This window comes from Onychostruthus taczanowskii, unplaced genomic scaffold (genome assembly GCF_017590055.1).
Source record: "Onychostruthus taczanowskii isolate IOZ18803 unplaced genomic scaffold, ASM1759005v1 scaffold39, whole genome shotgun sequence".
Lineage (NCBI taxonomy): Eukaryota > Metazoa > Chordata > Aves > Passeriformes > Passeridae > Onychostruthus > Onychostruthus taczanowskii.
This window is the reverse complement of record NW_024501348.1, coordinates 3,942,288-3,969,105: the sequence shown is the minus strand read 5'-3', so window position 1 is coordinate 3,969,105 and position 26,818 is coordinate 3,942,288. Positions and strand designations below refer to the sequence as shown.

Below are 26,818 nucleotides of genomic sequence, written 5' to 3'. Positions count from 1 at the left end.
TACTCAAATTAACTACATCAGGTACCATGCAAGGTACCATGTATAAAGAACTGCAGACACAACAGAAAACCCAGTTGTGCCCATGTCTTCGACACCATGCCATCCCCTACTCTTAAAAAAGCAACAATAGAAATATAGAAGGGTAGGTAAAACAAAAAACCAATTGGAGATACAGGCAGGATTTCAGGAGCAATTAAATAGATTAAGTTCCTGTGGTCTGGAGGATGCAAGATTGGGTAATGCGGAGGGGAAGATAAAGATCAGGAATAGAGAATGGCTGCTCATCACTTCTCTTGACATAAGGGATAGGTTGAACCAAAAAGAATAATTTGGCAAAAGATTTAAAAGATGTAAAATAATACCTTAACTCACAATGATAGTATGGCTTTGTATGTTGAAAATTTAGTGGAAAATCCCTCAAGCACACTGAGGGAGGCAAGTCCAAGTGAGTCTATTAAGCAACAGGATGCAGATACCACTTCCAGCAGAGAAGAGGACGCATGCAAATTGCAGGAAGCTGTCTGCATGCTTTGTCTTTATCCTTTTAGTGCCCTCTTTCCTAAGCATTTGCAAGTGGCCTGCCACTCAGTCCTGCAGCTGGATCCTGTACAGCATCTCTGTCTTGTGAGCAGAAGGGTCTCTCCCTGGCCCAAAGTATTAGGAGGGGTACCACTGCTGACTGCAAGCAGCAGAAAACAAATGGGGTATTCACCTCTTCTCTCTCACTTCCACCAGGGGACTTAAGCTCTTCTCAGTCATGGGAAAAACCTCCCATTTTGCTACTTAATATTCTTATAAGTGGATGGAGCAGGCAGAAACTGAGAATTTTTTAGAACAGGAGAACAGTTAACTTCTATAAAGCTTTTAAAGAAGCACTGTTCTGAAGAGGTATCAACAAAAGTATAGAAGAAGAATTTGTTTTTGAAGAAACTTCTAGCAAGCTGTTTCATGCAAATAACATTTTAATTGTTTGGTTATTAGCCAAACTGAACAATACACACGTAGGAACTGAGGAGATGAGTGAAAGGGAAATAGGAAGATGAAAAGCATGCATTTCTTATTTTAAAATAATTTTAATATAGTACCAAAGTTTAACTTCTAAAACGTATTTGCTAGATACAGCTTGGGAATACTGTTTAGTAACATAATTAGGGATGGCAGAGGAACACATCTGAGTTTTAGAAATTAAGTTTCGTTTTGATGTAAAACAAAAACAAGGTTTTTAACATTCTGAAGCACCAGCATATGCACATGATGGAGGGAACAATGCAGCCAAGAGTGCAGAATATGTAATAATTACAGGTATCATCTAGGACATGGCAACACTTCAGCATTATAAAACAGATACCACATTTCCACATTGCAGTGTAATGGCTGACATGCTAATGCCTCCCTCTCTTTGTTCTAATGAAAATATCAATGACACTCATCAGAATCAGTCCATATATACTTGTAAAACATTTTTGTTTGCAAGTGACATGGCAATAACTAATTAGCAACTGGCAATTCGAAACATGAAGCTATTATAGTTCCACTGAAGAAAAAGAAACAATAACTCATAAAAGACAAATTATTTTCCAGCAATTGTATGAGTCTTTCATAATATATCTAATAATACTGGGAAAACAATCTGTGCTTTTTACTGCAGAGTCTGCAGATCCCTGTCAAGGATCACTTAAAGAACTACAGGGCTTCAATAGTAGCTTTGCTTTGAAATGTCTCTGACAAGAAAACCTTCTGGTAATTAAACCAGAGTCAAAATTAATCAAAAGATAATTGGAAACACTAAACTTCTTTGACAAATTAAGAGCACAGATTAAACCAAAAGCAAATCCAGAATATGGTAAACATAACCAAACAGCACTATTTCCCATTGTTTTTCCTGAAGCTATATTGATAACTTGAAGTGCTGAAGTTCTCTAAATCATACAGAAGTGAAATAACTTAAATAACCCCCTCCCCCCCCAGCTTATTAATCATACCTTAATTTGTGCAAACGGTCTGTCAAAGTTTCCAACATAAAGAAGACCAACATTCTGGGTGAGTAGCCTAAAAAATGAAAAGAATCTTTTAAGATATCACTTTATATCCGTAAGTTTTTTCTGCATCTGCAGAAATTGTTACCAAACCGTAGCAGGGCACCAATCTTCATCATGATAGCAAGAGCTACCCTTGCAAATCTGGTTACACAATTCTGTGTGAAAGGAAAATGCACATTAAAGATGGGTGAACACCAGTAAGTCGTGTTTATGTTGCAAGCAGGTCTTCAACAAAACAATTTCATAGGCTTCTTTGTGATGGATGCCACTGAGTAACATGGAAGAATGTCAGGTATGTGCCTTTTCTGTTTATTAGAGACCATTGGAGACAAAGAGACAGCAAGAGAAAAGAATCATAAACACACATTCAGAGCAGCAAGCCTAAGACTTAAAACAGATTAGGGCACATAAAAGTAGGCACAGTAATACAAAAATTACATCAACCAGAGAATCTCTGTAATATTGCCTAACTGTTTGCTGAATAAACAGATACAGTTTGTTCATGCTGTTCTCTTCAAGTCTTAATAAAGTTGTTTTGTACTTTATACCACCAAGGATCCAGAGGGACAGTGGATAAGTTGTCTCAAATGCCTGTTCATACTTCTGGAAAAGAGTTTGATTTCTGCAGATACTGTGCAAGTCAATGCTATCAGTACATAAATTCCAACTTCCAGAGGAGCATTAGGGCACTGCTGTTACAAACAGGCTGACAAGAACATCACTGGCCAGCAAAAAGGGCAGGAGAGCAGTGTTCTGTTCTGACTTTATAATTACAATGTTCCTCTTGCTAAGCAAGGGCCCAGAAATCATTCCCTCCATTTTAGAGCCTCATAAGCACTGCACTGAAATACAGGTTCTTCATAATAATGAGAACTTTTTTGATTACAAAACCTGGAAAGAGTTTCTGTTTTGATTATAAGGGACATTGAAAACCCATCATACTCCTCAGTAGCTCCAAATTTTCATTAAGTGTTTGCTATTTTATATTTTCCTTCAATTTTACATTCCATTCCCTCTAGCAATAAGGCCTCATGCACGAATTAAACTAAATAGCCAGAAATAAGTACAAATGTAGACATCACTCAGCTTAAGCAATGACACTGAGGTGTCTCTTTCTTACATTATTAAGCATACATAAATATATATATATACACACACATACACACTTATAATTCATACAGAGATTTTTTTTTTTTAGTAACTAAGCCACCTGTCATTTTCAAGTCATTTCTCACCATTGCCAGGCCTGTTTTCATAAACAAAAGAAAACAGAAACTTAGATAGCAGTAAATAATTTTGGGCTCACATACTATACATACCTTAGTAGGATCTTGATTCTTCCCAGTTCTGACAACAATATGATATATATGACCTTAAACTTGTTCACCAACAGTGGGAATTGGTGGAACTCAGCAAAATTATGAAGTCAAAACATTCACACACATGAAACAGTTAAGTAAGAAGAGGTGTTGAACTATCACTCTTCAAATAACTTTCCATAATTAGATATGGTATATAAAAATTTCCAGTGCACTGACAGAAATATCAAAAAAAAAAAAAAATCAGTAAGGATAGGACCACATCAGCCACAGGACAGACAGGCAAGTGGATTCCTCCCTTTCCCTATCAGTGTGCCAGTCTCCATCAGGAAGACTCGTATTGTTAGGCAATGGTTTAGCAATGGTATATATAAGTCAAGATAAGCATATTGAGCTAATTTTCAGCCACAGTAAATCAAATTTATTCAGTCTGGAACTGGAAAATCCAGTATATTGAGCTAACTTTGTCCTAGAGCGATATAGCAAAATCAGAAAATATTTAATGGTTTTCTAAATGGAAAGAAATATATGGGAAGTAATCAGCAAAGAAGGTTTTAAGAGGTTACAAAAAGAATTCAAGGTAGGACATCATATTGCAGAGAGAGGCACCTTAAAGCATCAAAGTCTTCTTACAAAGAACTGCACATAATTATCATAAGACAGAAAAGACAGCCCACTAGCTGTTTTTCTAGTAAGGGACCATAAAAAAGAGAAGACATTCAGTGTGATAATTCCCAAGTGGTTATTCTTCACATTTTCTTTACCAGATAAAAATGTAGGACTATTAAAAATTGAAGTCTTTAGGATTGCTTTAGTTAGAAGTAACAAACATCCAGGGAACCTTAAGACTGGTCCTTCCAAGAGACTGCCCAGCTGTCTACACAGTTTTAAGATGGTATCACTGATGTATGCTCCAAATGAACTGCAAGACTTGACTTCCTTAATAAGATTGATACTGACACAGTACAAGCTGATTACTATTCATTCATCTTTCACTGCCTCTGCTAAAAAGTAATTTACTTACAACTTTTTAGTTGTACTCATATGGCACTTCAAAAAGCAATGTTAATGCAATGTTAGGAAAATGTTTAGGGAACGGAGTTATTTGTAGCTCTCCCTTCCTTAAAGAAGAGGTTACATTCTGTATTTCTCTAGTTTACACATTCCTACTGAGTTCTGTAGTTCAAAATTGTATCACTAACATGTGATACATCAGTTTCCATTTAAGAACTCAAGAAGGTTGAAATGAGCACCCCAATAAGATCAAATTTAATGTTCTGAAATAGCCATGGTTTATGCCCCAAAATAGTCTGAGCAATTAAAAAAAATACCGAATCTCATCACTAGTCTAAGCTCTTTGGGTCTTTCTTTTAAGCATAATCTCTGTATTTCAGAGGCAGAGCTCACACAGAAGAGCCTGGAGAGGTAAGCAGGCTGTGACAGGAGTCCCCACTGAGGTTCTGAGTAAGCCAAGCTAGTGCAAGAGTGTCACTATCTCCTCAGCAGCCACCAGCGGCAGTACCAAAAAGCCACGTGCCATTGAGGAGACGGGTGAGAGAGAGGAGTATGTGCCAAACTCCATCTCACCTGGAGAAACTCATGACAACCAACCTCTAAATGACATTTAGATGTACCTCCCACCAGTCAGAAAGTTCAAACTATGCATAGCTGGTTTTGGAGTTCTTCACCACAATACCAGGGTGTACTTAAAAGTACTTAAAAGTACCTAAAATTAACTTTCTATTATAAACATCAATGTATCTAAATCAATACAGATATTCTCTCCTAATACTTTCAGCTAACTACCCTTTGATTTTATAGGCTTCTCAATGGTAATCAGGGTTGGCATGTAAGCACTTATATGCCAAAACTGTCTTTTAAATGTCACTATTTCTTATGTAGTTTAACAGTTGCACAGTTCTGCTCTTGAAACACCATCAGCAGTACTCAACACCAAACCCTGATAAAAGTTGGGCATCACTTGTAATTTGCCAAAATCGATACCAGGCGATGAAACAGTGATGACAGTTTCACAGCACAATTATTACCTTTGAATGTCACTTCAAATAACTACCTTAAAATTATGAGAAACAATAATCAAAAATATGAATGCTTACTGGCACTTCAACACATATTCATTTTTATTTAAGAATATGTAGCAATATACAAAGTCGCCTACCTTACAGACTGTCTTATTTTATTTGGAGTCTTTTCCATTCAATACATTATCCATGCAATTCCCATTTTTTTCTGCACATTGAAGGAAAGAAACATGACTCCAAGAAACAGTAGTTCTTTAAGATGTGCTGAGCATATGTTACACAATACTCCATGCTTTTCTCTCCTATACACCCAAGTGAGCAGACCTCTAGCCCAATATGTCTGTTAGGGCTGCAGAATTATATTTCAATGCAAACTACAAAAAAACCCCAAAGTGTTAGGACAAACCATTTCAGAGATTTGACAATATAAAATCAAGGTCTTAAAGGCCCTTCCAGTACAAAGAAAATGCTGCTAAATAGTTATCACTAAATTTCCCTAGATTTGGTCTTTTCTGGGATATAAACACACACAATGTTTTCAAAATCCAAGCTGCAGGAGCCAGGTACTGCTGTTTGCGGGGGAAGTTGACCATAGGAGTAGGCATGGTCAGGCCAGGTGATCCAAAAAGTGTGGTGGCAACAGTGATGGTGATTAATGTAAATAAACACAGGACAGGACTAAGAGCTTGGGTAAAAAGAAACTTGGAGCAAGTCCCTGTTGGGACAGCAGGGAATGTAGAACACAAGGGATAAGAAAGGTATAAAGGAGTGAAAAATCAGCCCTATGGGTTGGAAAGCACTGGGGTAGAGCTCTGGACTGGAGACCAAAGGTTTAGAATGGGAGCAGCAGAAACTTATTTACCACAGAGTTCATCCTCCCTGAGCATAGCTGACCTTGCCTGGGGGCTGGGACATCGCCAGTACCATTGCCTGTTTCCTGTTGCCTTTGGCCATGGGAAGCAGAGTGACCTGTGGCTGTGGACTTTATGAGGGCAGCACGTTTCAAAGAAGCCGGATCATTTCCTCTTCTCCACACAGTCTGTTCCTGCTAACTTACTAATACATGATGACTTACATGATACTTAATACATGACAGTTACTAATACAAGATGAAGGTGAATTACCCTTTCAGTACCTAAAGGGGGAAGGCAGTAACAGAGCTGGAGAGGAACTTTTTACAAGGGCCTGTCATGACAGGACAAAGGGAAATGGCTTCAAACTGAAACAAGGCAGGTTTAGATAAGGTATTAGGAAGAAATTCTTTCCTATGGGGGTGGTGAGACACTGGAACAGGTTGCTCAGAGCAGCAATCCATCCCTGGAAGTGTTCAAGACTAAGGTGGATAGGGTTTTGAGCCACCTGGTCTAGTGGGTGGTGTCCCTACACATGGCAGGGGGTTAGAACTTGATGATCTTGAAGGTTCCTTTCAACCCAAACCATTCTGTGATTTCAAGATAATACTGACAAAATTCAGGCACTGCTCACCAAGCCACCAGTGCTCCAGCCATTAAGTAGTATTTTGTGAAGGCAGAAAAGCAGGTGCCATAGAGTTCCTTCATATCTTTTTGGAAGGTATACCTTGAGGACACCACTACAGCTTGATTTGTACCCCAAATTCCCACCCCTTCAGACTCAAAAGCTGCCTTGAAAATCCACTCAGGTTATCAAACAGGACCACCCAAACTAGAGCTGAACACATTAACTTCTGAGGCGTTAATACACAAAGCAGTTGTGAGTTTCCCTCTAGGCTACCTAGTGCTGCTGTGCAGATCATGGAAGGAGGCTTCCAGAAAGGAGGAGAGTATAAGGAGCACATGGTTCCATAAAGGAGCAGAGAAATAAAGGTGCAGGGAGGAGCCAGGAGCCGCTAGCTCTCACAGGAGCAAGTTACTGCAGATTAGCTGAACACGGTAATTTGCTCCTGTGCGAGGCAGCAGCTCCTGCGCTTGCTCTGGAGGGTGCAAGACTGCTGCCACACTGTGTAGGAACACAGACAGACCTGCAGCTCTAGCCAAGAGCACAGGGTTCAGATAGGCTTGGAAAGCAGGGAATATGGAGTGAAAAACACAGTGTGTGCAGCAGGAGGGCTGAAAAGAGGTAATTGGCACTAGAAAGGTGGAATGCACAGAAGGAAAATGATGACCAATGAACAAGCATATGGCTTGGGGTGCTTGGTTTCTCAGGGATAAAGCTGCCCTGCAACAGGCAGTGGAGAGGACAGAGCTACCCACAGCAATGCTTGTTACTCACTAGCCCTAGGAAACAGAACATTCAACTTCTTCCTTACATTTCAACAAAAGTGCTCATGAAATCCCAGAACTGATGACAATTTATCAAATAATGTCTTGCAGTATTTTATTAGGCAATCGTAAAATTTAACTTGACAAACATTATGTTTGAGGAGTAGCTCATTGCTCCACATAAGTCAAGTAGTTTGATACTTTATTTCTGTTTATGTTTGATGGTTGCCTGTTTCACCAATCACCGGAGCACCTGACCCTAGATGAGTTTCATTCTAGATAAGTTTGTGTTTGTTTTTAGGAGCTTGGTAAATGCTATAGTCTGCCACCAAAGCTTTGTTGGACCTAATAATACTTCACTGTTGTATTTTCCAACCATATACATATATACATATATACATATAATACATATAATATGTATTTCGAGGGCATGCAAAACAGCAGAAACTTCCAAAACTCATCTTGATACTGTGCATCTTGATACTGTCTGTCTCTGCTTGTAATGACAGCATGGATGGAATTGCCTGCTTTCTGCAAAGGATGAGAAACAGCTTCTGCTGTGGTCTGCTCTCTTATCTGAAAGAACCCTCTCCAGATCAGACAGGTTTTCTCCTGGTTTATATGAACAGTGGATTAATACCTGAAACATCCTTGGTGTCTGCCTGGAGGGATCTCACTCTATCAGAAATTATTAAAGAGGAATTCCACTGATGAGATGATGAGACAAAGGAATTAAAATGCATAGATTACTTCCACTCTACAGTCAGTACAGTCACTGGTGCTGGGAACTGATGTAACAACTTCATCCTTCATATGCTGTGGGCAGATTTGCACTCAGCACAGAGGTTGGTAGTAAAAAGACTTCAATCCTGAGAAGATGTGTGCCAAGACTGGAATAGTTGTGAAGCAAAATGGAAAGAAAAAAATATCCTGACACTCAGTTGGGTTATTGACCTTTCTGCACATCTGCATCTTTATTGCTGAGGCCACCTCAGTGTACACAGCCATAGCTGATTAAGGCCAAAAATGCAATACAACCTGTTTTGAATATAAATTGCAAAGTCAGAATAAAATTTTAGGAAAAACTCTGTGACAACATTCAGTCTAAACTCCCATATTTAAAATAGCTGTATAATGGGGATTAATATTCGTTATGAATGTTTTATGTTTAATTTTAAAATGCATCTTTTGTGTGATAAGTATATACAAATACTATACTGACATGCTCTGTATGTGCTTTTAACTGTCTCTGAAAGTAACTCTGGATGCATTTGCACATTTTGGGCAGACATGACTATTAGAAGTCCTGAACACAGATGAACAGACCTGACAACAGAAGTAACAACTTTGTAAGTTAAGTTACTGTAATTTCAAACACTGCTTGAACATTCTTCATGGGTAACTTTGAGGATAAAGGTACCTTTCATACATAATGTTATAAATTTTGTATTCAATTGTACAAAGAAATTATTCCACTATGTCATTATTGCTCATGATGACCCGAGCACAAATACAGCATTATGACACAGCAGAAAGGACACCATAATCATGTGATGAAGTTGATGTCTTTTACAAATACGATAAATATTCTGCTTTTATCCTGCGCTCACTTAAACTTGGAGGGAAAACTGCACTGTGCTGCAATATAATAACCACAGAAAGAGAAGCAGCTTCCTAAATAGTTTCTTGAAGAATCACTTGAATTCTACTACAGTGACATTCCAATTATATTTTGCTTCTTCCTTATGACAATCATTTCCTATTGGTTTAAAACTCTAATATGTATTTTCTACGAATATAAAAACAAGAAAAAAATCAGAAAAGAATGAACGGAGAATTATGAAAAATGATGTTAGGGTCAAAAGCATTAACTTCTTATATTTAATTTTTTAAGATCATTATTTCATTAATGTATCTCACTGACTATTGTAAGAGTAACATAGTGAAAATACTGCACTAGGTATTTTAAATATATAAATATTTTTAAAATATTGAAAAAGAAATATTTAAAACCAGCAATATTTTAAAATATATCAGAGGATCCAATACAAGTTCTGAAAAAGGCTAATAACAGTGCCTGTAAATTTATATTGGCATGCATATATGGTCTGCAAACAACATGCATTTCATCTTTTTCTGGAGGTAGAGAATCAAGAACTTGACAGTTCCACAGAAGCAGTGCATGCAGAACAAGGACAATGGCAGCACACAGGCTTCACAGGTGAGACAGAAGAGCTGTCTCCTGCTTTCCACAGTGCATTTACAAACCACCTGTCTGGGCTATGAAAATATTTTAACAGAAGTTGTTACTCATCAGTCAAGTAAGAAAACATTTTTTGTGGACAAATATAAGCTATTCTAGTATAATCATCATGGTCAGGAACAGGCAAATAGAGTGTATACCTGATTTAGGACATTCTTCTTCAAATAAGAGAACAAACTCAAGAAAGTTATGAGGGAACTGAAAGAGATATTATGCACTGCCACTTACAAAGTAAAAATGCAAAAATCCCTGGGTTAGAACATGAGGGGGAAAAAGGTTGGGAAGGAATCCATTAAAGTGCAAAAAAAAGAAACCATAAAGAATTTTATAATGCTAAATTAATCTCTACAAGAAACAACCCTGCAGAAATGTAAGTAAGCCTCTTCCATTCCATGAATTCTGAATTTGCAGAATAGTCCAAGCCAAGTTAACAGTGACTGCAATTAACATAGAAGTGTATTCCAAACAATATTCCCAGGGGAAAACGCAGTGGGGTAGCACAAACTACAGACTTGAATTTAACACCCTCAGCCCTCCCACAACAGTACTACAATACCATGTGCCATTTGTCATATTAATAAGCATGGTGCTTTCAAGCACATGCAACTCAGGGAACAATATCAATGTTATGTGCTAATTGCCCTCCGAGCTCTTATGTGTGGTACTTGAAAGGCTTCACTGCACTACCTCACTCCCCACAGTAAATCACTACCTGTCACTGACTATTGATAATGGGAATCTTGGCAGTAACTGATCCCTGAAAGACATACTTCCACTGAACAATGTCACCACTGTTATATACCAAATGAAATAAAAATTACATTTAGAGGGCTTGAAACTGCAAAATGAAGTGACCTCATATCTGAGGTAATGGTGATTCTAGACCATCAAAAAGAATAAACTGATGAATATGAAGGTTTACTTTCAATTAGTAGGGTTTAATTTGCACCAATTTTTGAAAAAGTGTTTGGCTGTGGTGGGGGGTATTTTGGAAGGGGGGGGGGATGGGAGTGTTTGTATACAAATACTTTGCTAGAGACAGGGAGATTTTTTTCAAGCCGTATCTGTGCACTTGATAAATAAAACCCAATATCAGATGTTTCCAAACAGCTCTTCTTTTTGTTTGCTGCATTTATGTCTAGTGGTGATAATATTTTAATCTTTGTCCAAAGCATGTTTGGCTTTGTTTTACAGGCAAATAACATAAAGAAGCATTTTGACTACATTTACATATAACCTATCCATAAAAAACAGAAAGGAAAACTAAGTAGAAACAAAAAGTACCTATTAAATAATCATGCCCATTCCTCCACCAATGGAATATTACTCCCTGTAGTATAATGAGCAATTTGGCCAGGCTGGCCATAAATTATCTGGAAAATGAGGCTGCTTGCCTTTTCCTTTGGGAGGTTATTACGTAGTTCAAGAGATTTCACTATTAGAATCTATTTCTGATCATAAACATCAATTTTTCTTTCTGAATACCATCCCTTTCATCTCCCTGAAATATAGGACAGGAGTTAGGAACTATTCCCAATTTGCTGAAAGAGCTGCCTGACACTGGCTGTGATGCAACTCTGCCCAGATTTATCCATGTATCACAAAGCAAGAGCACTCACACAGCTCTGCAGTGGCCTCACTGGAACATCATAAATCCACATTCTAGTCTATGACCCCAGAGGGTCCTTTCACCTTGGCCATCTTTTAAAATATAACAGACACCACAATACAGCAAATACAACTAACAGAATTAAGTGAAGAATTGATACCACAATGTAAAGCTTTGTATCACGAGACTTCAATAAAATACGAAGTCTCATTACAATTTTAAAGTCCAAACAAAGTCATTTTCAGTGTTTCAAGAGCTACTTAAGAAAAACCAATTTCTAACAAGTAAGATATAGAAGAAATAAATGAGGTAATGAAAAAAAATCTCAAGCATAGCCAAAGTAGAAAACTGGTAAAAAAAATCATGTGGAAATACAGGATCATGTGAAAATACAGGAAACAACCAAGAAAGATAGGGAGACTGAAGAGGTTGAAAAGGTAGTGCATCTGTTTGTACCCACTAAAGAAAATAAAGGCATTTAGTCAGGAACATGGGGTTTTTTAGTCACCAAAATAAAATCCCTGCAGAAAAGGGAGGTACTAAAAGGAAAGCTCTGGAGTTATATTGATAATCAAGGTGAAACAATCACCAAATTCTGACAATTTTTTAATACACAGTGTCTGAATTTTAAAAAAATCCAGGTCAATCCTACACACAGAAATAGGGTATTTTCTGCAAACTTCCCAGAGCCCTACCCTTTCGCACAGCATTGTTCAGCACACCTACCTTGGCCACGCATGGCAGCGCTACTTAGGAGGTTGCACATCCCCTGCACTCACACTGTGGCTGCATCTGCCTCTCTTTTGATCATTTTAATGAAAGAGTGCTTGAAAAGTAGTGGGGGACGGGAGAGGCAGCACACTGACATAATCGATTGAGACTGCCAAAAGGCATCTGCTACACTCTTATTCCGTACTAATTTATTTTTAAAAGACCATAAAACTAGGCAGTAAGTACTTTTATATGGAAGACACTTCTTACTGTTAAGGACCAAATCCTGATTGCGATTGGACAGGCAGAAAAAATGGTCAGCTTCCATCTTGGCAAATGCCAAGTGACTACTCCATTTATGTAACAGAGATTAATATATTTACTAGTAATCAGAAAAAGATATGTCTGCTGATGAAGCAAGTTATGAAGCAATAGCTAGCAACTTTAGCCAGATTACAAAGTTCATCACTTTGAAAGGAAGCTGATGTTGTACTTAGTATCACTCATATCACCTCAGCATTACTTTCCTCTGAAGAGAATGATGTGTGCCCTTTTGTGTATGAATGAGGGAAAGGTACTTACACCATTTAACTAAGGGATGTATCATAATGTGAATGAGCCTGTCAACTACAATTCTGTTATTTCATAACATGTAAAGGGTTGACTTCAAAGCTCACTGAATTTTCTTTCTGTGTGAAGTTTTGTCATTCCTTTGTTCTTGGTCTTTCTAATGAAAAACCAAAACCAAACAAAAATCAAAAAAAAAAAAAAACACCAATGAAAAACCAAAAAAAATCCCAAAAATACCCAAAAAACCCCCCTAACCTCCAGACTTTTGTCCTGCACAACTATTCTTAATTGTAAGAACAGAGCTGGAAATTTGAATACTCTGCAATTGTAACAGGTTGTTACTACTGATAAACCATGACAAAGAACTGGCAGAGAAGTTAGGATGGGGTGATCTCATCTGGCGATAATTTACCTCATTCTGCCCTTCATTTGGCAGCACAGATGCTCCAACAGTTTTCTGGTTTTCCCAGTGCCCTGCATGCCACACCAGTGGTAGTAAGACCTGGTACCCTGAGTAAAGCAGTATCCTTTTCAGAATGCAGGGCAAACCAAAGACTGACCGAGTGATCTGTATTTAATTCTTGTAACAAAAGAACAAGGAGTCATTGAATTAGTCCAATTGAGTGAGAATTTGAATATGATAAATATTTAAACACATAATAAAACTGGAACTCATAGATGCTGCTCTGGTGCACAACAGAAACAGAGATTTGACATGCATGTGCATAATAAAAACGGGTAGAAGACTAAAATCTTTCCCTTAAAATAAAACAGAGAATACAAAATTCACCTGTCCATACTAACCAGAGATATAATCAGTATGAAAATTTCCATCTTCTTGTTAAAGATCCTCCATGGGAAGAGCACCCTTAGCCATATGTATGCACACAGCCAGACCACTCCAACTGATTTCTTTTCCTTCCTGTTTCTCCACATCACTTTAATCATTTATTAAAAAGAAATACTTTATTAATTAATCACAACCAGAAAAATGATTGAATTACAGTCTACAAACCTTCTAGGTATGGGTTCATGGGGGACTATGCAGATTGCAATCCCAAGGTGAAGCCTGTAATGAACAACGAATTGTTTGTTTGGAATATAGGATATGGACCCAGCTGCCACTCTATCCAGACCCAAGTGCCACCAGCAGAATGCTTGAACAGCCATCTGCTGCAAACAAACCTACCACTCAAAATAAGGTAGGAAGGCTGTCAGAGACCTCATGAACTCTACTGAATGCTTCATTCATGCTCATTACTGAAACTTTTACGGATGGTGCAAGATTTAGTTCCTCTGTCAATTATAAAATTAAATCCCTCAGCATAGTCATACACAAACTTGTAAATGAAATTTCTTTTATAGAAATTCTTCAGGTAGTAAGAGAGATAAATGTAGTATTCTACATTCTGAAATATTAAGAAATGTAGCCTTCCTGGGTGTGACAAAATAAAGGACTATCTTGCAATATCAACTAACTACACTGTGATACTCATTATTGCATCCATAATCTACAAGGCATTTGCAGGAAAGCTGCCCTGTGATTCTAGTGTGCTACCCTTAAAAAAAAAAAATAAAAAAAAATATGTATCATGACCCATAAGGCTCCTTTCTCTATAAGGGAAATCACTCCTCTGTATAAGGGTGTTCTGCTTCACCTCCGAAGTGCCACATCCCCTCCCCTTTATCCATTTCTCTATCTTTCCTTTATTTCGCACTCTAATGTTCAGCTGCCCCTTGGTTTTGTTTTCTATAGACTTCTAAAGATGGCTATGTCCTCTCAATACATTCCACCCCTCTTTTACCTTTTACCCCAACTCCCATAATTAGAGGGGAAGTGTACTTTTATCAGAGCCACCAGGAGGGGAGTGGAAATGCACTGGGACGAAGGCAGCTTGAACAATGCTAAGAAATGGAAGGCAGACAGGATTAGGCACAAAACAGCCCTTCTGAGATGCCTCTGCTCCACACACAGCTCCAAGGTTCACAGCTACTGTTCCAGGTTCTCCTGACCAGCCTTGGTCTCCCTCCAGTTTAAACCTGAGGCAGCTACTAAACCAACATAGGGCTCCCTCCTTCCCAGACACTTGGCACATGGTCACATCTGAATTCACACCCTGAGAAGTCCCATGCAGCCAGACCCACCTCCCTGTGTGAGGAAGAGGACCAGGAAGCTCCATCTTAAGGAGCTGCTTCTAGAAAATTTTTTGTCCAATACAACCATTTTGCAAGCTCTTCATATGCTATCAGTATTCTTCTCTTCCAGTGCCAGCTTTTAGACTTTGTTTAAAATTATTATTCAATTTTGTGACACACTCTCTAAAAAGTCAAATAAGCTGAAGTCTGTGTGATAAGCAACTTGCAGAAATGTATCTTTTCTATAAACTGTGGGGGGGAAATTGAATTCTTTATTACAATTTCTGTGTTATTATTACGGAAAGAGAGCATCTTTTCATTTACTGTACGGAATGATTAATTTTTATTATGTAGGGCACAAGTGAAGGAGCAATTATGATTAAATGCAAACTGCACAGGACAAAAAATTGATTACTTCCAGACCCTGGTTGATAACCACTGATTTAACTGGTATCAGGATGACCTGCTTTGTCTCTTCTTTCACATCTTTCTGAGAAGATTTATGTAATGTAAATTATTAAGTTATTAATTAACAAATGTACAGTAAAGCAGGGGCATTTTTTCCATTTTGCAGTCTGCCTCCAATACATAATTTTTTTACTCCAAGCAATTTTGCATGTCCTCTTAGGCTATCATTTACCCTTGCTAAAAAAAGCTTGCCTAAAAAATTAGCGCAACCTGGTTCAGTATATTTTGGTTTTCCAAGTAGAAATCCTCATGGTGGTTTTTAAGGTACCTGCATGGATAATAAGCCTTTTAAAATAATATAGCTAACTGCAATTATCTACTAGTATTACAGAAAAAAAAATCACAATGTTCATTATAAAAATTGTGAACTTAATTCAGGTTTGATTTAACGTAGGACAGTCTCTATGAAAAAGTAGTATGTTTTCTTAGGCTAAGCAATACAGCCAGAAAAAACAAGGATGGAGCATGCAAGTTAATCTCAAGTATGAAGAAAGACTTTGATGTCTAGAAATTTGGCTATTTTTTAATATATCTATGATAAGCATAACAAAACATAAGCAATTGGCTTTCCCTATATACCAGCAACATCTTCAGACCATCAAAGAGAAAAACTTATCAATCGGCATACAGGAATGAAATTTCAGCTATTTCATGGAAATTCTATGCATTTTAACCAGGACTTTAATCACTTTGGAGTAGTTATAGCAAAAAAAAAGATAATCACCTTTACTGGGAAACCAACCCTGAAGACTCACATGCAAATATGGATGAGACAAGTAAAGGAAAATGAATAAAACTTCAGCAGGAACACAAAATTCAGTCTATCTTGAAACAGTGACACAGTAATGAGAAGGCACAGAAGAGAGAAAGGGGCAGACTGATAGAGCACATATTACTGTTACAGATGGTGGGAAAGCTACATTTTAACACACCCCTGCTGTCAAGTTTTATATCAGCTAGGAAACCCAAGAGCTGAGTGTCTCATATCTTCTTTTACAACCTTGTTTCTTAAAAGAAGTGCAATTTAGGAGTGGTCAAAGTTATTCTGTTTACTCAGCTACTAGACAGATCTGTTCTCTGGTTCTGTGTTCTGTCCCAGTACAGCCCCTGGGGTCAACTCTTTGTGGAAGAATTCCACTTCTTTTGGACATTTCTCTGCTACATGTTACATGCACAGATTAGCGACAACGGGATTACACTGACAGTTCCCGCAGTTCTACTTTTTTTTTGTCTAAATATTTAATTCCAAATTCAAAATATTGCTTTAATTTTTCACACCTGACATTTACACTGGAAGAAGTCTTATCCATGATCAATTTAAAATGTGCAGAAAAATAATTACCTCTAAGTTGATGTTATATGGAAACACATTCCTGAAGCAGTAAAAGAATATCAATCAGACAACAACTAATACAAATACTGCAAAAACAAGTTTCAATTGTTCCTTCAGAGAAATCTTTATCACTCTTTTTTTGAAGTTACATTCAACACTACCTTGTTATTATGGCAGAGAAAATTTACTGTCAGAGAGCAAACAGGCATTTCATTCAGATACAAATCACTCAAAGCTAAGACAGAAGATAATTACTGTATTTGACATTTGAAAACTAAAAGAAAGGAAAATTAAATTGTTTTCCTTAAGATCAGAATGTAAGAAGGGGTTTTGGAGAAGCTAGAGAATTCTTTTTCATTAAGTTGTTATGAAGATGACCAGGCTAAAATAGTCTGGGGGAGGCAAGAGTGTTCACCCTTATATTTGAGACCTTGAAATAATTTTGCAACTCTCAACTTTCTCAAGCTTGCACACATAGTACAAGCAGATTTTCTGCAACTTTCTCAATATCCCAGCCAGTTCTCCAAAGTTAGTCTGTCTGTACTGCAGTTGAAATGAAGGTTACTCTCCTCACTATACCTTCACTTTCTCCACTTTCAAGAAACCCTACCTTTGTCTAAGTTTATCAGTGGTCTTGCCTTATATAAAAACTGGTTAGTATCTACAGAAACTCAGAGTTATGGGAATTGGGATGTTCTTACTGTTAGTTTTGTTTACTTGTCTCAAACTTGTGTAGAAAGCTATCACAGGTACCAACAAATAAATAATAGATTACCTCACATGAGGGTAGAGAAGGAAGATCACTAGAATTAGGTTTCCTCCACCCTGCTTCTTCCAGCCTCTCACCTTTCCACTGCTAATATCATTCCATAACTTCTCAGTCTTTTCAAGTCCCCTTATTAATTAAACTTGAGGATAAGGCTTTGTCAAAAGAAACCAAATAAAACTGCCACCAGCTTCTCTGTTGACAGAATTGCTGTTTTAGAGGTTTCAGAAACTCATTAGCTTTTTCAAAGTTAAAAAAAAAAAAAGAACAATATGTGATTCTGGAGCTATTACATCATAGGAATTAACTTTAAATAATTACCAATTTTTTGCCCTTCTGTCAGAAACATCTATGCACTTTGTCTTGCAAGAAATTTATATGAAGTCAAATTTAGTGAATGAAAGTAATAATTCAAGTTGAGCAGTAACAGACATATGCCTTCTTAACATGAAAACAGATCACTAAACAAGAGTACATAACTAGATCACACTGTTTAAATAATAACCTGGTAAAAAAACACAAAAGACAAGCAACTGTGCAAGATCTACATCTATAGCATCTTTATTCTATGCATTCCTAGACTATTTAAAAATCTTTCTGCATTAAATTTTCATTTTAGAGGAGTCATCAATTTCATAACTCAGCTTCAGCAACAAATACTTTTGGATCAAATGCTGTACAAAATCCTTTGGGAAATGAATGACCCTCAGTCTATACAGGGGAAAGCAGCAGAACAGACAGTGCCATAGGATTTCAATATTAGTTCTTTTCTGCAGTCAACAGGATTCATAGCTCTTCCTCAGGCTTGTCCAGTAAACTTGTCAAGTTTTAAAGTAATTAGTACAATTATACCATGCTTTAAATATGTGGGACCAATTTACTTTCACTCAAATGAAAGTGTTCTACAAGTCTAAAACAATGGCCCCCCCTCTTGCCACAGTCTGGACACAGGCATGCCTTTTGCCCATAGAGGCTCTATCAAAACACAAAATTTGCCAGCCAAATAACATAAAAAAACTTAATCTCTGCAAAAGGTAGGATATCATCTTCAGAAAACACATGGAAAATTTCTATATACTGCATGTATCTGTATATTACAAAAAAACAACTGGCATACGATACATGAAAAAAAAAATAGTTGTGTAATAGTTTCATCTTATTTTTAATATGAGAGCAAAACTAAAGTAAACAACAGAGAAATTATCACCATGCAGAAACCATTAATCATATCTTATTAAATGGCTGAGCAAAAGAGAAAAATGACCAGCTTTCAACATTTTGTTTTGGTGACATAATTCAAATAACTGAAACTTAATACTTATGTTAAAGCAAACTGTATTTATGGCCTATTTTAGGTGGAAGAAAGCATTTGCATGCCATGCCATTGCCTCCCCTAACACCAAAAAATTATTCCACTTTATCATGATAAAGAATTCACCTTTTGAAACAATTTTCTTAACACGCAAGTAATGTGTGAAGATTTTTTAAAAAGTGAGCATTGTTCATAAACCAAGTGCAAACATCCTGCTCAGTGGGACTCCAGTAATTTCTACTTCTCTTCTTGAATGAGACCAGAATGATCAACAGTAAATCCTGAGTCAGAATTGTGTTCAGATTATTTTAATTACAAATTAATAAGTCAGAATGTTAATGATACTTAGTTGAGGAGAGTTAATCATGTCCATAGGAAATCTTCCCTTCTGAAGGGGAGAAAATAGTTCAGGTCCTTCATTAGAAGACATCCAATTCACTTCTGAAACTATCTGTCTTAATCTATTCCACAAATCCAAAGCTCTCCTGCAACTGAATATCCACTTTCAAGTAGAATTCTGTATTCCTGAGAAAAAAGACTAAAATCCTGAGAATTTGATATTTGATGCTTTAACATTCACCAAAAGAGTGAAGTGCTTTTATAAACATCAGTGTGAAATGATGGTTTTAACATTTTCCCATTGAGAAGAAAAAAATAAAATAATCAAATTCACTATCCCGTTTTACTCTTCTCAATCCAACCTTCTCTATCCTATACTTAGAGATATACATATTATATTTAATTTAAATATTTGGTCACAGTGTAATTTTTAATACTTTGTGAATAAAAGGCTTTAAATATGAAAATAGCCAAATATTATAGCTTTGAAAATATTTAGTTGTTATAAGGGGGAAAAATGCCATCTGCTGGGTACAGATGAGGACTGTCCTTTTCTTACTAACACATCATGCTGTCCTGAGAGAGTTTTCTCTCCACTTCATAATTCATTTTTCCCATCTTGAAAACTGATGCAGATACATGCATTGTTTTTGAGGGAATGTAATAGCAACCTGATTAAAACTTCATAACAAAAGCTTCTTACCTTATACCTCTCAAAGGCTGGAGGGCTGACAACAGATAGGATGACTAGCAAAGGAATACTAATGCTATTATTTCAAAAACATTAGAACTGTCTCTAACACCCCTCCCCACACCCCCAAATACTTCAAATACTTTTGTATCTTCACTTATATAAACTTCACTATTACTTGATTTATAAGCCATGGAATGCTGGTTGGTGGAGTACAGGTGAAGAACCACATAGTTACCTAGCTTAAAAGCATGAAACCAAGGCACTGAAAACCTCCTTAATAAAGTATGAAAAAGAAGTGAGAATATCCAGTTAAGAAATATATTTGTATGAAGAGGGGAAAAAATTAAAAAGAGAAAAACCTGATTTAATAAAATGGATAAACTTTAAAACTAAGTGTGATAAAACGTAGATAGGGTTTCCATATGTAAACATGAAGAAGAAAACAAGAGTTGCTTGGATTCATAAGAGACAACGGGATTCCTTTACATTTTTGCTTGTTGTTAATTTTACAATGTAAAATGTAACAGCTGTCACCTGTGTTTGCATATACACACATGCATATTGGTAAGTATATTTATATATTTAAAATTCTGATTCATTTCATATGAAGTTGAACCAGCTTACAATCTTGAAAATCTGGGTTTCAAAGCTAAAATAAAGGCTTATTTCTCATCTATACAATGATGCTAAAAATCATGCAGCTTCTGCGATGTATATATCTTTCTTCTGTTTAAGATAAAAGCCTTGACTTCCGAACAGAATTCAGTAAAAAACCATGCTTGTACTTCGCACTCACTGTCTGCTGACTGCTTTGTAAAAAGACAACAAGCATAAAAACTATGAAAATTGTTTGGCCTTTTTAAGATCCTTGGAACTCTGGCCTTTTTAAGATCCTCTAGCAAGAGGACATGTTGTCAGATGGAACCAAAACTCTACTGAAAACTATTAAATGCTTTTTACAAATTCCCACTCGAAGTGCAGTACGTGCACATGGTCCATACACTGCAGTTACCGTTCTCTTCTCTATCACTCAGGTAAGTAACAACATGGATTCTCCACTACCAATGGCCCTGATTATGCAAACTGATCTCCCTCTGACAGATACATGCTCCCATAACCTCACTGATTTCCATGTGCTTCTACAGCAGGACAAGCATCTTTTCCCAGAAAAAGAAGCTACAAGCTGGGTGTTAGTTAAAAAGACAGCAAATGTGAATTACCAAACCTATGGCACATCCTGTCATTAAACAGATATCAAAAACCCAATTTATTTCTTCAAAATGAAAATGTCCCTCAAAATGCTATTTTTTAAAAACTCATCCTACATATACATAGTTTTTTTAAGTCAATCATCACAACTGGAATCCCTGCAAAACCAGACATACTAGATAATTATCCTGAAAAAGGATTAAGTAGGTTTCTTTTCTAATGTCTCTGAAGTTGTAAGATAAGCACATGTACCAAGAGTTTCTCTTTGCTGTCAATGAGGGAAGGTGAAACTGCTGATAATCTCACTGTATTTCAGAAGCCCACAATTGCATGCACACCATATTGATAACACTGTTATGGCAGAAATGCAAACAATCTGCATCAGGGTCATTTATTTTGTTGACACATTTTGCTGATTCCAAACTACTTGTGAATTCAGTAAGACACAAAAAGCTGGGCTTCTAATTCCTAAACCAATTTCAAAACATTCTGATGGTATCAGAGCAAACTGAATGGTAGTCTTGGAGCTATGACTGTCATGAATTATTTTTATCTTTAATACATCCATTATTTAGTACTTATATCTGTTCTTTTATTATTTCTGAGTTTGGTGTTGTCAGAAAATTAAGTCATAAAATGCTCAGAGTAAAACCAATGAAGAGTAGAAACAATATACAATATCTTTGTCTGTCCAGACTGTTTGCTCTACTCTACCACGGTGATAATTTCTTTTCCCTTTTAGTTTGTTTTATTCTACTTTGAACTACACCACAGAAGGCAAGGAAGTCATCTGAGCTGAGCTTTTTTTCCTTTTAAATGCATGTTTCATAGAATCACAGAATGGTTTGGGTTGGAAGGGACCTTCAAGATCATCAAGTTCCATTCCCTGCCACAGGCAGGGCCACTTTCCACTAGACCAGGTGGCTCAAAGTCCTATCCAACCTGGTCTTGAACACCTTCAGGGATGGGGCATCCACAGCTTCTCTGGGCAACATATTCCAGTGCCTCACCACCCGCACAGCTAAGAATTTATTCCCAATATTTAATCTAAATCTGCCCTTTTTCAGTTTAAAGCCATTCCCCTTTGTCCTATCACTCCATGTCCTTGTAAATAACCCTTCTCCAGGTACTGGAAGCTTTCCTGTCTCCATGCTGAACAAGACAAACTCTCAGCCTGTCTTTGTGGGAGAGGTACTCAGCCCTCTGATCATCTTCAGAGCCTCCTCTGGACTCATTCCCACAATTCTTTAATTTCAGACACCATATTAAAATACTTTTTTTCAGATCTGTAATAATCCTATACAAATGCTCCTTTCTCAACACAGATTAAGACATATAGATCTGCAAACTCAAGAAAACAAGACAATAAAATCTCATTAAGCAACAAATTAAAACCACAAACACACACCACAAAAAAGCCAAACCCAAACCAAACAACTGAATATTAATTTGTACTGTAAACAATTAATGGAGAAAAAATATTCTGAGTTAAAGTACCATCCATGACATACTTAAAAAATTTAGAAAATTCCCCTTGTCTGAAAAAGACCAAATAGTCACTACATGCAAAAAATGTATTTCAAAGAAGCTCACACCAATTTCTAAATTTCATGTAAAGCACTTTGAACAAGATGTTCACAAATACTCTCTAATAAGTCCTATAATTTAAAAAATTTATATGCACTGGTGGAAAAAAACCATGTTCACTACTGAGTTCCAGTAAGTTTGAGAGCAGCATATCTATTTCAAGCAATAGCAAAAGGAAGACAAACATTTTTTTCTATGTAAATTAAATGGCTTTTAAATTATGTATCTTGCAAACCTTTACAGTGTATAACATAGAAAAATATCAAATTCCTGTTTATAAAAACTGTATGTTATTGTACTTTGCAACTCACAAATCTTCTCAAAAAGGACAATCCCACAATTTGTAAATTAAGTATATGTACAATAAGTACTCTTACTCTAAGTACTGTACTGAAAAAAATCTCTATTTACAGTAAAGAAAGCATAAAGAAAAAAAACAAAAAATGTTTTTAAATACGTACTAGTTTAAGCGTCTAACAGTTCCATGTTATTTGTAAAATATTTAACATCTGATCTGCAAATTATCTTAGAATAAGTCTGATTGGCAAGGACCATTGCATGTCATCTGCCTCATGCTCAGGACTGGGTCAGCTTCCAAGTCATATCAGAGTGCTCACAGGCTCATCTAATTTAACTTCTGAATGCTTCCAAAGATGGAGACTCCACAACATGCCAGCCTACTACAGTGTTTGACTTTCATCACACTGTTTCTCCTCTTGACCTTCTACAATTTGCATCCTTTGCCTGCCATTTTTTCAACATCAATCTCAGAGCCACGTGGCTTCATCTGATCTATCACCTGCCACTAGGGAATAGTAAACAGCAGTAAAGTATTACACAGCCTTCTCTTATTTGGACAGAGGAAACCCAGTTCTCTCAGCCTTTCTTTATATGTCGTGCTCCCTAATCCCCCCACAGTCTTGGAGGCACTCCACTGAATTTGCTCCAGTGCATCAATGTCTTTCTCAATTCGGGGAGCCCAAAACAAGACACAGTACTCCAGATGAAGTCTCAAAAATGCCAAATAGAACTGAAGAATCATCTACTTCACTGCAGCCCAGCTATCACATTAATTGGCTGCCTTTGTTCTAAGGGCTAACTCTTGCCCCAGTTTCAAAGTTTTGCCTTCCAGTTTCCTGAGGTCCAGTTTGCCTAAGTAGTGCTTAACTTCAACTTCCCTGCACTCTGCCATGAGGTTCAGGGACCACAAAAGCCTGAGAACAGACCTTGGCAAAGCAAAGGCTGCAGTGTGTACCCTCAGCCTTTTTGCATCTTTTCCACTGTCCAGTGCTGCATCAGCATCACACCATTTCCTTAAGTCTTCCTCCCATTAACAAGGTACCTACAGACATCAGTGACATAGCTTCAACTCCAGTGTAGTTTTGGCTTTCCTACATCTTTCTCTTTACACCCAAACACTGTTTTTACATTCTTCATGGAGGTCTGTCACTGTTTACAGATTCCATACATATCATTGTTCGGGTGAGTTGACTTAGGAATTCCCCGTTCAAGCAAGCTGTACCTGCTTGCCATACCTGCTTATCTTCCTGCACAGGGAAGAGTATGTCCTTGTGCAATTGAGGAAGCTGTTCTTAAAGATCGACCAGTTATCCTGAGCCTCTCTGCAGTTCAAAGGGACATGACGTGGGATACTACCTCTATTACATGAAAATGCCAAAGCCAACTATTCTGAAGTCCAATATAGTTTCTTTACTGCCTGCTTCTCACTCCTCTCAGATTCCACCACCTTACAGTAGTTTAGTTGGGGGTGATATCAGCCCTCCATTTTCACATTCACAAGTAGCAAGGAATCTAAGGTACATGGACAAATAAGAATAAATATCTATCCAAATGTAAATTAGAAGAGAGAAATACATGGGAGGTATGAAAATTTTGAAGATGTGGTATTTGGGAGCTTTTCTTCATCTCACTCAGGCGATAGAAATGGATCTTAACAGAGTGGATAATCATGATAACTGGCACAAGCAACTGGAAAGACTACTTTAAGGCAGCAGCTATTTCAAGAAAAGGGAACAGGGTACATAAAACATACGAGACTACATTTACATTCCAATTTGCTAGCATATAGATAATTTTAGGATGATATGAGGCAAAGCTTTTAAAAATCTGGAGAAATGAGTAGCTGAAGTAGAATAATTATCTGACAGATGGAGATTGCCCAAGACTGCCACTTGAACATATAAAAAGATGAGACTGACTTCATTTTTGAAATACAACATTAGAAATTCTGAGAGCATCCTGAGTATTAGTTGTGGAAAGTAGAAGATTTTGTTCAGTGTACCAGAGTATAAATAAAGGTTAGATTCAAAGCTTTACTTTGAAAATAGTTTTTTAAGCCTGAAGCTTTACAAGAAGATTTTAAGTATTCTCATATAAGCAATACAGCATAGATATTTACAGCATAGCATTTTGCTAAAATGTCTGTTAACCAGTTTCCTTTGCAATGCCAATGTTGCAGCTGCACATGCACATTTCTACCATGGTGGCATTTGGGCTTCCCCTTCCTGTGCCACTGCATTGCTCTTTCTACACATTACATTCTCTTCGATCTGTTGGCACAACCATGCCCCTACATTTCCTCTTCAGAAGGTCAACTCTAGTAACAGCTGAATGCCTGAAGGTAACAGCTAATCAAATTATTCCTTTACTTTCCCTTGAAACTCTCACATTTCCACAAAAAGTAAGCAATTCCAAAGCACGCATGCTTCCTTTAACAACACTACAGCCATAAACACACTTAACACATTCAAACCAGCACTCAGCCTGCTGCCATCCTCACATGGCACAGCTTTGGCTCTATTTGCAACATCTTGTTCTTATTTGTTCCATTATCCAGTTGCTGTACAACTTCATGTGCATTCTGCCTCGTAATTCCACTGTACCCAACAGCAATGCAGCCCCAACACTGACTGTGGTCATTGGAGTCATAGGGAACATGGGACTACTATTTTTATCACCAGGGTATTACTTGTAAAAGCCCCTTTCTGTGGTGCATGGCACACATAAGAATGAATCTGTGCTCTTTGATAATGGACATTCTGTAAACAGGTGAGAAGGCAAAGATTTCACAACTCAAACTAAGAACTCCAGTATCACGTAAAAGTGGGAATGGGAAGAGAGGAAGGAGCACCAACACCCAGGCCATACAAACTATCCCATCAGTTCTGCTACCTTAGCTGACTCAATTAACTCATATGACTTTTCAGCCAGTTACTAATTTTTTTTCTAATTTTTTTAAAGCAGAAGAGTGAGAAAGATCAGCTTATAAAAAGGACAGAAACATAGCTATATGAGAGCAAATCAAGAATATCACAGCCATTTTGAACCCCTTGCAGCTCTTCTTCTCCCCCAGTCCTTTTTAGTTTATAAAACAAACCAAAAAAAAAAAAAACCCAAAAAAAAACCCAAAAAAAAACCCAAAAAAAAACCCAAAAAAAAACCCAAAAAAACCCCCCAAAAAACCAAAAAAAAATCCACAAAAAAAAAAACACCAAAAATATCCACTTGCCTGTACTCATGGTATCTATATCTGGTTGTTGATTTGTAATTTCCAGTGGATCCAAAGATATCCCCACTATCCTTGAATGTATTGTATTTTATCTTCCATTTCTTACTACTTGAAATTACTTTTTTATTATCTTGTCTAAGCTAAACAGAACTTTGCCTAAACACTGTTTGGGGTTTTCCCCATACAGCCGAGTTAATAATGGATACAATTTAAAAAATTACAAACTTAACACTAATAAATAATTTAAATAGCTCTTGTCTACTTCAAATTACTAATTTTTTAGAGGAGTACAACTTCAAAGGTGACTAAAATCCTTGATGGTTTTTATCTAGTACTTCAGGGTACTACATAAAATTTATATTATATTGTGATTTGAAATGGTAACAAATTGACCCAGTAAGATATTAATTCAAAGCAAATAAAGCAAAAAATTTGCTTGTAATTTGATTTTAGCAGTCTGATACAGATAAAATTAAGGGATTTGCACAGGCTAATTAAAAATCTGTAAAAGGAAGCACGGACATTTAAGAAATTCTGGTTGTGGAAGCTACCAGAAATATGGTACTATGTGACATTTTCAGTTGATATTTGTGACATTTAAGTAAGACTCAGAGTTACTTTGGAGTTTTTTGGCTTTTTAAGTAATATTCAT

At 36.9% G+C, this 26,818-nt stretch overlaps 1 protein-coding gene across 1 annotated transcript in view; it reads right to left on the bottom strand.

Annotated features, from left to right (window-relative positions):
- Positions 1 to 1,976: 1,976 nt before the first annotated feature.
- RNGTT (RNA guanylyltransferase and 5'-phosphatase) overlaps positions 1,977 to 26,818 on the bottom strand; it is a 136,539-nt gene continuing 111,697 nt past the window's right edge. Inside the window, exon 14 of the mRNA XM_041412408.1 lies at positions 1,977 to 2,049. Coding sequence (XP_041268342.1) covers positions 1,977 to 2,049 — 73 coding nt within the window. The remainder of the gene's footprint in view (positions 2,050 to 26,818) is intronic.